General features: G+C 31.2%; 1 protein-coding gene across 1 annotated transcript in view; it reads left to right on the plus strand.

The window, feature by feature from the left end:
* The first annotated feature begins 879 nt into the window (after positions 1–879).
* LOC132751511 (TBC1 domain family member 12-like) overlaps positions 880–18,352 on the plus strand; it is a 30,394-nt gene continuing 12,921 nt past the window's right edge. Inside the window, 5 exon segments of the mRNA XM_060741686.1 lie at positions 880–920; positions 2,299–2,425; positions 3,598–3,695; positions 15,490–15,572; positions 16,946–17,063. Of these exon segments, the coding sequence (XP_060597669.1) occupies positions 895–920; positions 2,299–2,425; positions 3,598–3,695; positions 15,490–15,572; positions 16,946–17,063 (452 nt within the window). The 5' untranslated portion in view covers positions 880–894.

Here is an 18,352-nt window from a genome sequence, read left to right on the forward strand (position 1 = left end):
AAGAAACCTGTTCCATTGGGCCTAAACATGCGAGGGTGGTGTTATTTGACAATATTGCTATGATAATGAAATTACAAGGGCCGTCATCTCAGTCAGATTTTTTTTAAATAGCGCCCCTAGTCAGGCATTTAAAAAAGAACATGCGCCAAAAGGGCATGTATGATTCTATCTGTTCATTAATATTTTTTTCCCTGTTTATGAACACCTGCATATGCAGTTTTATGTGCAAGAATATTTTATGTCTGATTTTTTTCCATCCTGAGACCGAAACCAGTATTTGTTTGAATAAACCAGTTAACTGTTTAACGTGTGTTTTCTCTCTTCCTGTTTTATAATTAAAATTTCTGCCTGAATTTTAATTCAGAAGAAATGAATGTTTCATTTATGACAATGTCTGTAAAAAAAAATTAGCGTGTGAAAAGTCATTATTATTGATAATATGAAAAGGGTCAATATGCTGCATACTTGAAAGTTAAGTAATTTCTGTATTGAAAGTAATCAAAAGTGACATCACTAAATGTTTATCTAGCTTGTTTTCTTGTTTTTTAATGGTTATACTGTAACTGTATAAAATGATCAGTCTGAATCAATGATATCCCCATTATGCACACTCAGGGATGATGGTTATGAATTAATATTTACTAATTTGGTGTATTTCAAAATTTGACATCAGTTTAATGTCATTCTGTGGTCTGGTTTAATGTCATTCTGTTGCGCCTGGGCATAGTAGTTATTAGCATATCTTTCAAAACAAAGTTTTTGATGAAGATATTTGGATATTTAGAGTGATGTATTCATTTAAATTAAATTGTGCCAGATACCACAAGGCTATTGAGTTGGTATAAAGATTTTTTTCTCAAATTTTAATATCAAAATTCTCATTTAGTTTTGATCATGACTGGGGCACTAGAGCTTTCAAGGTAAAATAAATTCTTTGATATTTACACTTTTAGTCCCATCAAAAATATGTAAGAAACCATTTTAAATGTTATCCTACATGAATTTTTATGAATTATTTTCTTTTCCCTTTTAATCACCATAGTCATTAAAAAAATGAATCATATTTACACAGGAAAGGTTACCATCAAGATAAAAGAATCAAGAGAGAATCACATTTTATAGTTATTATGAGATTATCCAAATAATGCAAAGAAATTGCTGATTTTTCTTTTTCTGTGAGGAATATTTGAGATATCTTTATAGGATTGGGCATGTGGAAATTTTAATGGGAAACATAATGAGAAAATAATGTTATGATGATGTCATAAAAAGTTTCTGTTTGACTAGATGGGAGGATAACTTAAAATATCTGAAGTGAGTATAGCTGTGTTAATTGTTTTTCTAAAGAGATAGTTCAGCAATGGCAGTTAATCAGATATTACACTTTAATCTGGGTTATTTTGTCTGATGAACAAATTATTCGATGAACAATTATTTGTCCCATTTTAGTCATCATAGTCATTATCAGTAATGAACATTTTTATCTTGTTAAATTTTTCTAATTTGAAATTCCTTAATAGCCCGCTGGTGGCTATAGAATGTACCAATGTGACCAGTGTAGACACATCCACACTGTCTGATCATGGTCTGCACTGAGTACTTATTTTGAAACTTTCCCTAAAAATGATTAATGCTTTTGTCCAGATGGACAAATCCATATAAGAGTTTGATTCCCCGGATGATGCAGGTCACTTTTTTTGTGATTGATCATGAAATCTTTTCTACAGTCATTTGCATTGTACCTCTGCACTGGCATGTACAGAGGTAATCAGTTCCTTGCAAAAGTAAAAGCAACTAGTACTGGTAAACTGCTTGACAGACTGCCCAGGAATAAAAATGTGCGGTGGCTGAACTGAGCTCTTGTAAATTCAATGTGGCAATTTTAACACCACCACCACCAGATATTTAGCATGATAAGAGTGAAAGCCCAAGAATTTGAAGCTGTATTTATCATATTTTCTATTATCAGAGTATGAGGAATGACATAAAGGGCAACAACTCTTATCCTTTTACCAATGTATATGCTTATTTATATGTAAAGCAATATAAGGGCTCAACATAGCACTGTCACATGAATTTAAAATCTATTGTTAGGTGCTTTGTTCCTTGCACATTGAAAGTGAATCTATGTTTATTTATTAAAATTACTCTTGCTGAACTTCTACAATGATGCAAGATCAATATGAATGTATGTCTCAAATACTTGTCGTTTTATGAGAATTAAAAAATGTTTTCATTGGAATATTAGATATGTCTTACAATATACATTGTATTGATATTGTATGAATATATTTACAGGGGCATTTTTTCTCGGAAGTCTAAAGAAGGTAGTGATAGTGATGATCAGGGATGGAAACTGTTTGGTAAAATACCACCTAAACAAGCAGCGTCAAAGAATCCCGAACAAATCCAGAGCGAGTATAAGGTACATACGTCGATATCTTGATCATGATATAGTTTTGTAGATTACTTTTGTAGCTTTATGTTTAATTTCAATAAAGTTAGAATATTGATTGGTTGATATTATTTGATTGATTGATTGATCGATTAGTAGGTTCGGTAGGTCGTTTTGTTGGTCGGTCAGTCAGTCAGCCAGTCAATTTGATTTATTGATTGAGACACACCTACAGATTTACAATTTAAGGCAGTCTTCAGATGCACTTCTGTGTATTATTTTATGCACAAGCAGACACCTGAGTAAAACCATGACATTTGGTAAGCTAGCTGGATAGCTTCCTGATCAACCCAAAGTCCATAGCTTGATTTTAACTCACAGCTGTAAGATTCAAGTGGTTTGGATTCAGTGACCTTAACCTATCAGCCACAGAGTTGAAATAGTTTTGCAACATATCCCCAAAACTTTTAATCTCGTGCAAATGTAGCTCAACAATTGGAGAACGGTTGTAGTATCAGTACATCCTGAATTGGTATAAAACAATGAGATGCCTTTATAATATATGAAAACTTCCTTATTTCTATCATATAAAGTTGAGAGTAGATAGATAATGTAACTACTATCTATGAACAAAAATGTTAAAGATGTTTATTTCATATGGGAGGACTGGAGGCTTTGTTTTGGTAAATATTTTTTTTTTTACAAATTACCATAGATCAACCTATTTAAGCTGAATTATCAAAGTAAAGACTGACATTTTTGATTACAGTTCCTTATTTACAATTGAACATTGCTTAATTATAATGCTTGAAATTGTTGATTTCTTTCATTGTTTTAGTTTGCCATTGAATTTGAATGATAGAAAAAGTCATTGACTTTAAAAAAAATTGCTTTCCTCAGCTGTGGGTTAAAACCCTTAGATTTTCAATGTCATCTAGCTGCTGGAAGACGGTGGTGATTCTACCCAAGTGCCAGCATAAGGTGAACTACCAGTAATGCATGATGGGAGTCTGGTGGTTCCTGTTAAAGTACCAAGAAATCCTTGTACTCGAGCATGTGTTAACTATTATATTTGATTGTCTTTCTTTTTGCGCCGTTTTCAAAAATGTATACTATGTTACAACTTACAATAACCGAATGGATATTGATGTTTAAAGAATGTGTTATTTCTAACAATCATGGATTGATTTTATTATTTTCAGGCCAAACATCGAGAAGAGCAGCAAGTGGCGAGCAGGTCGAAGAAAGAAGATATTGAAGTCATGTCTACCACAGCCCTTATACTTGAAAACAGACCTATGTAAGTACATGTAATGTACATGATAAGTTATTTATCTTTAACCGCTTTTGTGGTTTGCATCTTGCCTTGTATAATATTTATACATGTATATATGACAGTTAGCTAATCTAGATGATGATTCTAGATTATATAATTATGCTAGACTGTTTTCTGATCATTACTTACTGGAAAAAATATAATTATATAAATTAAGTCTTTGAAATAATATTATTGTATCTTATGGTTTCATAATTACATGTACATGTATTTATTGCACAAACATTGCCCTTTATAGTCCAGTTCAGCTCCAATTGCTTTGGAAAAAATGTAATCTGATTGTAATTGATTTTAATTGTTCATTGATCTGTCCATCACAATGGTCAAATTCAGTTATAATCAATCAGATATAAGATTTGATACTTAGATAATTTGCCCATGAGCAGATTGTTTCTCAAGCACTTATTCATTGAAATGTTTCATTCCCTTTAATATACTAGTATTGGTTAGAATGTTTCTAGAAATTGTTTTAAATATTAAATGAACTGAATTTGAGGTATTTCCTGATTAAATCCATTGTCAAGTTGTTGTGTTGTTCTTCATTGCTGTATATTCGAAGATAACTAAGGACTTTGAATTCTTTCATGTGTGGAAGCTATTTCGCTCACTTGTTGTAGAATAGTAATGCTACTGAGGAAGCTTGTTGTAGAATAATGGTGCTACTTGGGTTGTTCTTTGTAGAACAGTTGTGCTACACAGGTAGCGGTGCTACTCAGGTAACTTGTTGTGAAACAGAGATGCTACTGATGTATTCTTTAGTACCTGGAATAAGGCATAAAGAGTGACCACAAAAAAGTGAAGTAAAAAACTGGAATGGCATTATATGACCTTTACAATATTGTCATGACATAAATATTTGTCATTTTTCTGAACCCAAAACAATAATATGTCATTCAGGAAGGATTATATTGAAATATAAATAATGTTCACATTTTGCTAAACATCAAAATATTCATAATAAAAAAAAAAGAATAATATAGTGTGAGTATTTGATCTGTAACCATTTCACATTTTGAAACTTGTTTAATGTCTGTCCTTTACAAAATATAGTCCAATGAAATGAAACATTTCTCATTTTAGATTAATTTTGTGAAATGCCAATCTTGTTTCAGGAAATAATACTAAAAAAAGACTACACAATCACTGTGAGTAACAGTGCATTCAGATGTTTAATTATCTAAAAATTGTTCTGAAATTTCTTGATATTTTCCTTTTATCATCAATGCTTAATCTTTAAAGGAACTCCACTGAGTTTTTTTTACATGACTGGACTGGAAATCTTTTACCGAGATTTTTGTACAAACTGATGAAGTTTTGGACCAATAAATTGTGTGCAAATGTCAGATCATTCTCTCTGCCCATTTTTCCGGAAGCAAAATGACCAAAATCCGGGTAAGAATGGCATGAAAATCAATTTGAGTATATTTCTTTGTTATCTATTGCAAAGTTTTCTATTTTAAGCCTTTCACTTGATTTTTGTAAGATGTTCAAATTTTATGTTTTTAGGTTTTAGACCTGAGGCTGTGGAGTTCCTTTAAAGGGATATTCAGGCGAAATATTGACAAAAATATTAAATGATCTTTTGTACTCAACTCGCACTAAAATGACATCTCTAATAGTTTCAGCATGAATTTCTGTTTAGATTCTATATATTTTGCTAGTGAAGCATAAATATATCTATATATGTTGAGCAAAATTTAGACGCCAATAGAATCACCGAATAGTTTTAAAACAAGTCAGGTGACGTGAACAAATCCTTGAAGTTACATTAACAGATACTGTGGATATTGTATTATTGAAACAAGTCAAAATCATTCATTTGACATGTTCTTTAACGATTCCAGAGTTCACTGTGACAATTATTGTGAAATCCTAGCGCTCTAACCTGACCCACGCGGGTCAGGTTAGGAAACCACCATTTTATTCTTTATATGGAGAAAAGTTTTGTTCCTTTGATTGTCTAATATATTCATTTTGAGGGCATTTACAGAATTAGGAATGAAAAATTCAAAACTAAGAAATGAAAATTTTGCCTGTGTCTCCCTTTAACAATACAAGATTTCCAAGGCCTTAAGAACCTCAGTGGAGTTCCTTTAATAAAACATAATTTGACATAGCGCTTTATTGATTTGGTTGTAATGTTTTTTCAGGGTTTGCAATTAAATAAATTTAAGATATAAAGTTTTGAAGAGGAGAATTTGTTACAAATATAAATTGTATTTTAAAGATGATTTATCTCCTGGAAAATGCCTTAACAATAAATTGCTTGTAATAATTATGGGGGGGGGGGGGTTGGGGGCGTACATTCAAGAAACATTTTCACTTTGGCAGTCTTAAAGTTTGTATATAATTATTCAATTACAAAGCTCATTTGCATGGTAACTAAAGCAGTTTTCATGGTGGCTTTTGGCCTGTATGTCCCTTTCTCACTTGTTTTCAAACAAGAAGTATATTTCTATCTGAAAATTCACCAGATGACATTTTTAGGATGTTTTATATTTCTTGTTGATTGTATCCTCATCAGTATTATGTTGTCCTGATAAAGATTTGTTCATCATTATTTAATTTTTGTGCGATGATGAATATTTTCACAAGTCTATGTTTCATAGTTATATTTCTGAACTGACAACTTTTATAAATTTTAGGAAATACATGTAATTAGGAAATAATTAGGAGATAATTAGAAATAATTAGGAAATAATTAGGAGATAATTAGGAAATACTTAGGAGGTAAATAGAATGTTACAACTGAATTAGGAAATACTTAGGAGGTAAATAGAATGTTACAACTGCTACATAAACAATATTATGTCCACAACATGAAATTTGAAAAGCTTCATTATAAACTGTACATGTAATAGTACTGTTTCATTTCATTATATTGAAATTAATAGGTCCTAGTACTTTAAAATTCATAAGGAATTTTCTATCAAAGTTCTTGTCACATTGAAGATCATGAAATTTATACTATACCAAGATTCAAGAGAGTGTCTATAAGCTTATAGCTTCCTACACAATCAAACTAAAATTCAATTTCTATGATACCAAAAGTAGCATCAAAAAAATCTTTTTTTCCCCTTAAAAATGAGATATGGACTACTGTATATTTTTGTTGTCATCAGCTTGTTAACATTCAATCTAATTTACATGGCAGCTAGCTATAGCCTTTTCCAGGGTGTTTGAAGAGAAATAAGCTATGAAATGATGATGACATCGTTACTTATATATGATGGATGGGCTTTACAGTATTGAGACTTCACTTTACAGGCTATCCTGTCATTTTAGATTAGCTTATAGTCTGATGTATTTGCCTGATTACACTGTAATTCTATAGGAAAGAGGGAGAATTCATATTGCAACAAGAAACTGGCTTCATTTAGGCATTGAAACTGTTCCTGAAAGAAAACTATCCCCCATTTATTTCACAAATTTAAAGTTATTATACTGACCTGAAGTTATGAAAAATTCATGATTTCATGAAGGTCATTTATGCAGGGGCTTTAAATGCAAAATACGTGACTTGTAAGAATAAAGAACAGTGTACAACAACATATTATATTTCCATGTATCACCACAATTATGCCAACTGTAGGGCTACTGATTAAAGTGTTTCTTGCTAGATGTTTTAACCAATAGGTGAAAGATGCTGTAAAAAACATACTGGAATAATAGTGGGGTTACACTGTGGTGTGTCAGTCATTTCTGAAAACTTTGCACATATCTTATATGGGTCATGATTTTAAGTCACTTTATTTTAGGACCAATAACTCTAGCTTAATTGGATTGTTAGTGAAATATACAGCTGTGACCGTTAAAATTTTATGTCATAGTTCTATTCTAGAACTACTAAAGATGGTGATCATTTGAAACTTTATATATGTCTTCAAGGTCATGATTGTTATAGTCGCTGACCAATATCTTGAAACTTTGGTCAGTACTGGTTGGTTTCATGAACAGATTCAAGATTGTGCCTATAAGCTTATAACTTTCTACACAATTGAACTAAAATAAATTCTCTATAAACTAATATATATCTTGTAACTTAAGTATGGACTTTAGCTAGGACATTTTACTGAATTATGCCATTTTATGAGCTTGCATGGCTCTTGTTTAAGCACTTAAAATATTTCAGCATGCTGTTTATGTGATAAATCTTTGTTTAAAAAGGTCATATTAAAAGGCCATATTCAGTTGTTTTGCTATTTTGAGAATAAGCTCAAAATTCTTCAAAGTGTGATATTTTTAACATCCTCTTTTGAACAAAAATTTTACATTACTTCGGTGGCACAGTCTTCCCTATGGATGTCTAATGAATCTATTGTCCACAACAAATCTATTTGCTCACTTCCAAGGCACTGATTGGATCATATATTCTATTCTGTTCAGGTCTGTATGATAATACAAATCTTACGGGCCTGGATCATCCTTTATCTGTTAATAATGTCTCAGACATCATTTCTACGTCTTGTTGGATAAAAGTGAACGCTTCATAATTTCCTTTCTGAATCAACTGATATTGATTTGCAAGATTTCCTTAGACTTCATGTTTTATTTAATTTGCATGGTAACAAGGTAGTGGACGTGTCTCTGGTTTCAATGTTTATGAAAAAACAAATCGGTAAATCTGTCACGATTTTCCTTTTTTGTTTATTATTATATCACCAGTATATTAGTGCAAATGTCTAGAAAAAAGTGATCCCTCATGAGCCTTAAAATCTGCAAAATTAAATAATATTTGTAGACTCAATTTGATTGAGTCTGTACATGAGAGGGATAATGAAAATGTGCAACATCCCTCATTGGCCCTCCAAGCACCAGCGAGTTGTACTCCATTTTCAACACTTGATAGTGCTGGAATCAATGACCCGAACTTTGAACGGACCAGAAAAATATAACACTGAAGTGAAGTCAGCAAGTATCATAAGTAAAAGTGACTGTGACTCTATGAATTCTTGAAATGATGCTGGTACATGTATTGGTTTGTAATATGAATATATATTTAGAGGTATCAGAATTGTCTGACAGATTCAGGTGTCAATGTGGTGTAATAATGTCCTATGTGATTTGATATTTTATCATTGATATGTTGTTATGATAAGATTTTGACACCATGGTGACAAATTATTATTCAAGTCCTGAAATTGAGATATCTTTCTAAAGGGATAGTCTGTGAACAATGACAAGATTTGATTTTGTATTCTATGAACAAATGTAGGTTTTATTGAATTATATGATTGTATTTTTAGATTTTTGATTTCTGTTACAAATAACATAAACAGAGTTTGTTCATTAGATTTTTGTTTGAAATTTGAGTTAAAGCTAATACACTATACACTTAAGTTTGTATTCCAATTCTGTTGAGTTTTATTCAGAGACATCTCCTTCATTACTGTCCAAGTTTAATTGCAGTTATTAACTGCATTAGAGGTTTTATGAATGTTGTAAGTTGTTGACAAGAGAGAAAATTCAAATGCCTCTTAAGTTCTAAGCATCACTATACTGCTACCATACTGCTAGAATTCTTACCCTGAAAGTTATTTTTCTCCTGCAAGCCTTTCTGCTAGCAAGAAACTTTTTGATCTCATAACTGCTTTGTGCAACATTTTCAAGATTTCTTTGCTATAATTATTTAGAGTGATTTGTTAGTATGTCCTCTGTCATAGAATTTTACACTTGTGACCTCAAGTTCCAGCAGTGATTTGAATTTTTGATCTCTATGTATAATCTATTGTAAACCTGAACTATCTTATTTATTTAATCACAATAATATAACTGACCTTATAAGCTCTAGAATCTTCAGTAAAAGCTTTTGTTTGAAGATCAAGATTTCAATTTTTGACTTCTTTTTACCTCGGTACTTGAACCTGTGACTTTTTTCAGCTTTTTGGGCTAGAGAAAAAAACTTGGCATCCATACATGTCTGGAAAATCAATAGTTGAGGCATCCAGTGACTAATTATGTTTAACAACACAAATTAACTTTGAGGGTTTTGTTACATTTTGATGTACACACTTCTTCATCTATTTTGCTGACTAGTTCACTGACCTGTATGTATTTATAAATAACACTGAAATAATACATCAGTGACATTTTTCATTCAGTACTGTTTTTATGTATTTTTTATATATTTTTTATATAACCAGTCATTATGTTGTAATGCAGGTTTCTTATATCTATTGTAAGATAATAAGTTAATTACAGTTTTATATATTTTTGAAGCGACAGACAAACTCAAGGGAAGATTTTATTGAAGTATAAAAGCAGTTATTTTATTTTTTGTGAAAAAAGTTTTTGTGTTAATTCATCTAGAAACCTACTGTCAAATCTACACATAATCATGCATGGAGAATCCTTTTCCTCAAATGAAATTTGAACATGTATTTTTTTAATCATAAGATTTTCATTTTGTTTTTGCAATGCCTTAATTGAATTTCAAATAATAATGGGCCAGTTTGGATTTGCCCTGCTTTGACTTTTGAACAGATCATCATTGGTCATTAACTGTTTATATGGTTGTTATAATCCTTTTGGTCCCTCTTAATCTTTTTGGTCGTTCTTAAATAAGTGTCACTGTTTAAATTTATTGGTTTATAACCCCAAAAAAGATTTCAAAGAAATTATATGCATTATTATATGCATTACAGCCATCAAGATGGCTGCTAAAAGGGTATAAAGCTGTATGTAATGATAAATCTATGCCTTTTTCAGTGTTTCCGTAATCATGTTATAAGAGTTTAAACATAGAATGTCTCTGTTATTTAAATTGATGCACTTAAATGTTGTGCATAAAAGCAAAAAAATTATTCTGGAACAAAAAATGCTGCTATTTTATATATGCTGCTATCTGGAATTTTAACCTTTTAGCAATGATTTTCTGAATGAGCCATTTGCTTTTAAGGAAAATATGCAAACATATTTCTTTCACATAAGAAAATGAAGGTATTTTGAAAGTATTCTTTTTCAATATTTAGGCAATGAATTTATAATCAGTATTATAAAGCAACAGATATAATAGCTTTACACACTAATTTCTTTCCTTGTAGAAGGACTCCATTTCTATCCTAGTAAAGTGCCATATAATATAAGAAATAATAATACACAGTACTTGGATATTACGGCAAAAAAAGGCTTATGGATACTTTGGAATGACTTTGTTTTTATTGTAAATATGGAACGCTCATGACTTGCTCAAACAATTTTATGTAAGAAATATCCTACTATCAAGTGAACAAACTTTTTCTCAATAATTATTTTTACATCCCAGAATAAATTGAAAATGTCTATATATAAATCACAAAGAGGTTTGTTTTCATAGATTTCCATTCACAGCATCAGTAATTTCAATGTACATCAGTGATCTTTGTTTCTGACTTTTCTTTAAACATGCTGCCATAGAAACATTAGATTTCTATAAATATATCAGAAACTAAAATGAAAGGGTAATATGATGTATGTTAAAAATAACAAAGTTTACCAGGGTTTTTTTTGTACAGACTTACTGAAATTCATATCTTTAATGCGTCAAATGTACACCCTTTGAGTGCCCTATGTGTACCTATGCTTCCTGCACTGTAGAGTCCAGATCAGCCCTCACATATCCATGTATTCAGTGTTGGCAACACAGTTTGGATATTGCTGAATAATATTGCATATAGACATTTTCCACTGCATTTTCTGCTTGAATTAAAATAGTAGTAAGTGAAGAGTTGTCATGGATAGAAACAATATCAATACATTGTCAATATATTTTTTGTAAACAATAATTGATACATATTTGAAAACTATATGATGATGTTATGCAATGTAATGTACACATTTCATAGCATTTATAAACAAGACACGCCAAAATAATTATGGGTTGTTTTTTTTTTACTGAAATCATGAAATCATCAAAGTAATTTTCAATATATTGATACAGTACAGTATAATTATGCTTTGCCAGCTATGGTTGCAAGTCTATCGCTGGGTAAGAATTGAGCCATGTCACAACAAAACCAACATAGTACGTTTGCGACCAGCATGGATCCAGACCAGCCTGCGCATCCGTGCAGTCTGATCAGGATCCATGCTGTTCGCTATCAGTTTCTCTACTTGTAACAGGGTTGGTAAGCGAACAGCATGGATCCTGATCAGACTGCGCAGATGCGCAGGCTGGTCTGGATCCATGCTGGTCGCAAACGCACTATGTTGGTTTTGTTGTGACACGGCTCAATTAATCTGTAATAATTTGTCAAAATATCTAAAACTAATTTTTATGTTTTTTGAATCAGTTTGAAAGCAGTTTGACATCAATTTCATAAATATTTAGGCTAAATATTTTCCTATAAAATGTCAGTTAATTCTATAGTTCATAGTTAATAATAAACAAACTAAACTGGTGCCACAGATTTTTTGTTTTTATATTCATGAGAAATAATTATAGCAAAGTTTGCAATGTGTGTGTAATTTAAATAATACCTTTTTATGCAGCAGTGTATATTTCGTATTATTTTAAAGATCTCTCTCAGAAGTAGAAGGTTAAATTCGTAATAACAAGCTATTATTTGTGCACTATTTATTTACATAAAAGGTTGTAATATAAAACAGTTCACCTATTTCTATAGATGCATCCAACATAACTTCTGCAATGTGCATAAAAACACAATTAAAATGTTTCTTGATCCTGAATACAAATGCACTGACTATAAAAGTCTGAATAAAAACATAATTATTTGCTACCTTAACCGTAAGGTTGAAACAGAGTGGGTCATATGATGTCCTCATTTACAAACACACATTACAAATTATATGAGGCATATTTTTATATGCCTCAGAAACAAATAAGTTTTTATTTCTTTAGAAAGGGCAAACATGAATTTTTATGTTTAAATAATAATGATATTAGATCATGTAAGATGCTAAATGTTAACCAAAGCAAGTAGAGATAAATGTGAATTTGTCATAAGTAACAAAATTCTAACAACGTTAGTATTTGACTTCCATACAAAATACTAAATCATTATAACTGTAATAAATGCTGAAAAGCAATAGATAATAAAAAAGATGGTTCCAGTAATAGGCCAATTAGTAACCAGGGTTCTAGCTAGGAATTTCTTAAGGCATGTTGTAAAAAAAATTACTAGGCAAATGGCTTGGCTTGGAATATTGACAGTAACTTTTTGGATACTACAGAGAAACTCTTAAGTTAAAAATTGTTTGAGAAATGAATATGAAAAAGCATTTCTGATGAATAATGGGCCTTTAAATATATTTGTCAAGAGAATGTTGAACATTATTGCTATAATTTGATGGCATTAACCCTCACCATGGTACCAGAGTTGATTAGCCTTTGCCTTAAAAGTCTGACCAGGTTCTAAGTATACATGTTCATGTAATACTATTGGTAGCTCAATTTTGGGTATTTTGTTATTGAAATCTCTCAAAATTCAAATGGACTGTCTGAATTTTTAAAGAAGGGCAAATTAATTATACAAATTCTGCAGATTTTTGGTTAAAGTCTGAATGCTACTAGGCAACAATTTCTGCCTGGTATTGCTGCAACTAGTCGAGTGATTGCTCAATTTTGATATTTGATATTGTCCTTTAAAATTATTATTTATAACAGTAAACAATCTCAGTTGTAAGTCAAAACATTACAAAAATACATTAGGCTTAATGTTAAGTATATTCTTTTATTTTGCAGAAGTGGTATTAAATAATAAAAAGAAATGCATTCTAGAATGATATTATAACAATTTGAGTCTGTCAGTGCATAATGAGATTTCTGTTTAGGTTTTCAACCAACTTTATTAGTCATTTTAAATTTGTGAACTTTTCTTTAATTTCTAGCACCTGACATTAGCTCCGAGAACATGTTTTTATTGATTTCATGACTGAGGAATTGTTGACTTTTTTCAAGGCATCAAAATTTTCCGAATTAATTAGAATATAGATAAAATGATAGTTTATTATCTCAACGCCACAGTTTTTTACCCCAACGCCACTATAAACAAATTACATATGTCCATTATCACTATGGGAAATCTAAAAGTACGACGAGACTTCCCGGACAGTTAAAAGTCTTGAACCGGCGTTGTAATTCGGGTGAAAAGATGTGATTTTAACAGCAAATAAACAACAATTACAAGAAATGTGAATATACATACTTAGAGAAACATTCATGACATCCATTGCCAATGTTTGATTAGAATTAAATTGCGTAAATAAGTCATCTTCCGCCAATTCTTCTAACAAAATCGCTGATATTATTCTCCTGTCCGCCATCTTTAAACATTTGCGCCAAAACGGTTCGTTCGATTAACTGTTACGTAACAGTAACGGTGATTGGCTAACGTAAAATGGGTACTGAACGCACTGCTGATATCCTCCAGAATTGGAAAGTTTTATTCCTATGCAACTTATTAGAAAAAATAGCTTGTCATGTCTAAAATATATGTCATGCTGAAAAAAACAAAACAGCTACTCTATATACTAGTAATTTTGTTCATATTGCTGTACAATAAAGTCGTAGCAAGCTTGTTTTGTCTGAAATAAATGTCTCTATATGCATAATTGAGGTATCTGCAGGGGTAACAAGACTATAGACTTATTTATACAGGGACAATAATGAAAGAATAATGTCTCTTATATGATGGTTTGAGAAGAAAATTTGTTTCCTTAGGGATGTCATGGGGTGTTTTATAGTGGAAGTTTTGCTTTTATAGCCAATGTTCTGTCTAAATACAACTCTAGCTGTCATTCTGATGAAAATATTGTGTGTGTTAAATTCTTGCTCAAATGTTTTTGTTCTGCTGTCTATAACTATTTAACTTTAGTCGGTCAAAGTTAATTTAACTTTAGTCAGTCAAAGTTATATAGAACAGAATGTAAAACTGTCCTGATATATTTTACATCATCACACACAATGAAATAATCATACTTTCTTTATCAATTTGTTACTCTAGTACTCGGGAACCCTATATTCAGATGTATAGACATTCCATGTTAACTTATTCTCACAGTTAAAAGAATGAAGATTTCTTAAGATGATAATTATGCGCTATAGATTTTGTCTGAAAAATGAAAATTTGTAATTACCGCAGTGTTTTAATTAGCATAGACATACCATGTAAATTTCTATGGAAAATGACATTGAATGCATATTATATCATGCATTGATGTAATATATTACATAGAAGATGATTACGTTTGCATATTTGATAATTGTAACATGCAATATATGTGTATACAACTCAAGCACTTGCATAAAGTTAAAAGCCTGCATTGTAATATGACATGTGTGTCATCCCCATGATCTAAAATTTATTGGTGTCACTTTCCTTTAATCTTTCCCACAGTAAGAATAGTTTATAGTTTTAAATGTTGATCAATAAAATAAAGTAGTTTTAAAATTTATTTTAAAGTTTCTGCTGCAATAATTTAAAATTTAAAATAATATTGACTTTTTGCTGCAATTGAAGTAACCATAATTTAGGAGACATATCAAGCTTGTATGATATAATTTATGGGATGGGGATGCTAAAATTCCTGTTGACTCCCAAACACACACACACACACATGAAAAGTGCCTTGAAATTATGGCATATAAAATAAATTATTATGACATTCATAATAGCCAAAAAAAAAAGCCCAATTCTCAATATAGAAGCTTAACTAAAGAAAGCACAATGCTACAAAACAGAACAATTTTAAACCAGTGAAGATTTTCTAATTATTTAATTAATAAAAAAAAAAACAACAATTTTCTTGTATCTTTCAGGAATTTGCCAACTAAAGACAGGGAGGAGTGTGAAAGGCATCAGAAAGAGTATGAGGCCATGGTAGAGGCTGCCAAGAGGAAAGGTATGTCAGCATGAACTGTTCTACTTTGAAATAAATATAAGCTAAGCTGCTTTATTGAAAAATTAAGTATGAAACAGTCTGGTATCCCAGATATATTTATATGAAGTTAACATATTGGAAGAGCACAAATTATGTTGAATATTTAAAAAAAAAAACAGAAAAAAAAAACAAGAAAAACAAACTTTGAGCAAGTAACTTTACCAAATACAGTCAAACTTGTATTAAGCGACCGCGCAAGGGAAACACCAAAAACGGTCGCTTAATGAAACAGTCTCTTAAGACAAAGCATGATAAAAAGTCAAAATTTATACATGTACATGACATCTTTCTTTTTCGGTGGGAATGTTTTTCAACTTCATTTATATAAATGTTTAATAATTAGAACGCTCAGATAATCTAATGCTAATGTAAAAAAAAAACTTTCTGATATTTATTGACAAATCAGTTTTGATCCATTACGAACATGTGTGTTTGACATTTTTCCAGAATTTTTAAACTTCTCTCTTGTATTTCCTTGTCTCCAACACGAAAACCCTGATAAGTGAAGTTTTTTTCTGTTGTGCATTTTTTCATTTGAAATAAACAAACTGCATCTGATTGTAACGATTAATTTAATTGCTGATCAAGTTCAAGGTCAATTCAATGCAGTCTAAATATCAACAGCTAAGCGTATACACCATCTGAGTAGGGGCGGAGCGTTACATTGTGTTATCGATATTATTGGATAATACACGTCACGCGTATACGTACCTTTATTTGCATACACTAAAACGGTTTGGCAAATAGAGTTTTTCACACATTTATATATGGTATTTTGATTGTTGACACTTGTGACATTACCAGGCGGCATTCTCTAAAACACAATTACTTCACAAGTAAAAGTGGTCGTTTAATGAAAAGATTGATCTCAATAAGCTGACTAATTAGCGGTCGTTGGTCGCGTTGAGCAAAAGTCCCTTAATACATTAAAGATATAGATAGAAAATGAACGGGGGGAATTGAAAGTGACCGCATTAGACAAAAGTCGCTTAATACACTTGGTCGCACGGGCAAGTTAGATTGTAGTAAGATTTTTTTTGGTATTAGTGCCTTAGAATAAAGATCATTTATACATGTAGAATAACAGTTTACTGTAGTTATATAACAGATATCATGCAAATTGTGAAGGAATTTTTATTTTAGGTTAGCTGCTGTTACTGCATATTTGTACATGTATCACCACCATGCTCTCATGTAAATCTTACTTGTTTTTTTTTTCATTCCCTGAACCAGATGACTGCAGATATAAAACAGCCCACTGAGAAAAGTGAGTTGTTGGGTCTTTGAAACTAAATATTGAATACGATAAATGATTGCTTTGAATATGATTTCAGAGCAAAAGGAGTTAAAACAGAAGAAAAAGTTGATGCAGCAACAGTTAAGACAAGAAGAACAACTGATGGCAGCAGCTAGGGTCTGGAACAAGGATATACTGCCTAACTGGGACTCTGTGTAAGTTGTGTTTATATGATAGAAATACAGTCACCTTATTTTTCTTTCAGTTTATTTACTGTCGCATGTTGGATGTGCAATCAATGCAATGCCCCCTGAAGAGTTTGTTTCCTTTCATAGCTAGTGCATAGTGCTTGGATACAGCAGTTGCCAAATGGGCCACCCTGGCTCTATAAGATGCTGTGTACACATGGCACCTCACTTTTCAAGGTCTCATCCAAAACAAAATCATAAAATATTGATAGTGGTGAAGCTGGGAATCGAACCTGCAAGCCCTTGATAGACTTTCCTATAAATTATAGTTACTTCTGTAGCATGAGGAAAAATAAACAACAGTTTGGTAAAACAGGTTTTGACACATCCTTAGAAATTCCAGACACTAAAATTAATGTAGGGAAGTGCTTTTAGTAAAAATGCTATGTTGGTCCATCTTGGCATGTCAAAGACAGGCTGTCCAGCGTCCCTAAAATTCCTAAAAAATCCTAATTTTTTTCAGTTTGGCTAAAATTCCTAAAAAAATGAAAAATTCAAAGGGAATTCCTAAAAATGCCCTATTTTTTCACTTTAATTCCTATTTTTTTTTTATCTTTTGTGATAAACATATCCAGAAACAACCATGTTTCAATCACAACCTAACTTCAAACACAGTCAGTGGAGTTGATATCATGTCTGGCTAAATTGCATAAGTCACGCTTTGCATTTACTTCAACTCCTGCAGAAATGCCATACTTGATTAATTGTCAGATGTTATCAGAAAAATAATAAGAAACTGTTTGTTTTTAATGAAAATTGTACCACTTTGACTATATCAAAATGGTCACTTGTTTAAAATTGTGATAAAAAATTTCCAAGGAAGTCACATTTTTATTGGCTACAGAGTTTTACCATTTACCTCAGTCTTAGATTTATTTAAAGCAACTATTTACACGATGTACCACTAAATTTCATCAGACTGCATGCAGGGGTCCTTATTAATAAAATCTTAATTTGTAATCAAGTTATTTTCAAGTGATGACTGTAGAACATATCTTTTGTAAGTGATACCAGCTGGCAGATCTAGACAAGTTTCAATATTTGCTAATTATAAAGTGGGTAAGGTAAACTGGCAGTAGTGATTGGATGCTTTAACCATTTTGCTACCCAATTACTAAGAAGTGACACCTTCAGCTGCCCTTTTTGTACACATTAACATGTACTGAACATATGTAATAACATATAGTGTAAGTTTTTTTTAAAATCTGGAAAAAAAAACTGTTGAAAATCAATGAATCAAATTTCTACAATTTTTA

The sequence above is a fragment of the Ruditapes philippinarum genome, unplaced genomic scaffold (assembly GCF_026571515.1).
Source record: "Ruditapes philippinarum isolate M1 unplaced genomic scaffold, ASM2657151v2 ctg319_1_1_1_1, whole genome shotgun sequence".
NCBI lineage: Eukaryota > Metazoa > Mollusca > Bivalvia > Venerida > Veneridae > Ruditapes > Ruditapes philippinarum.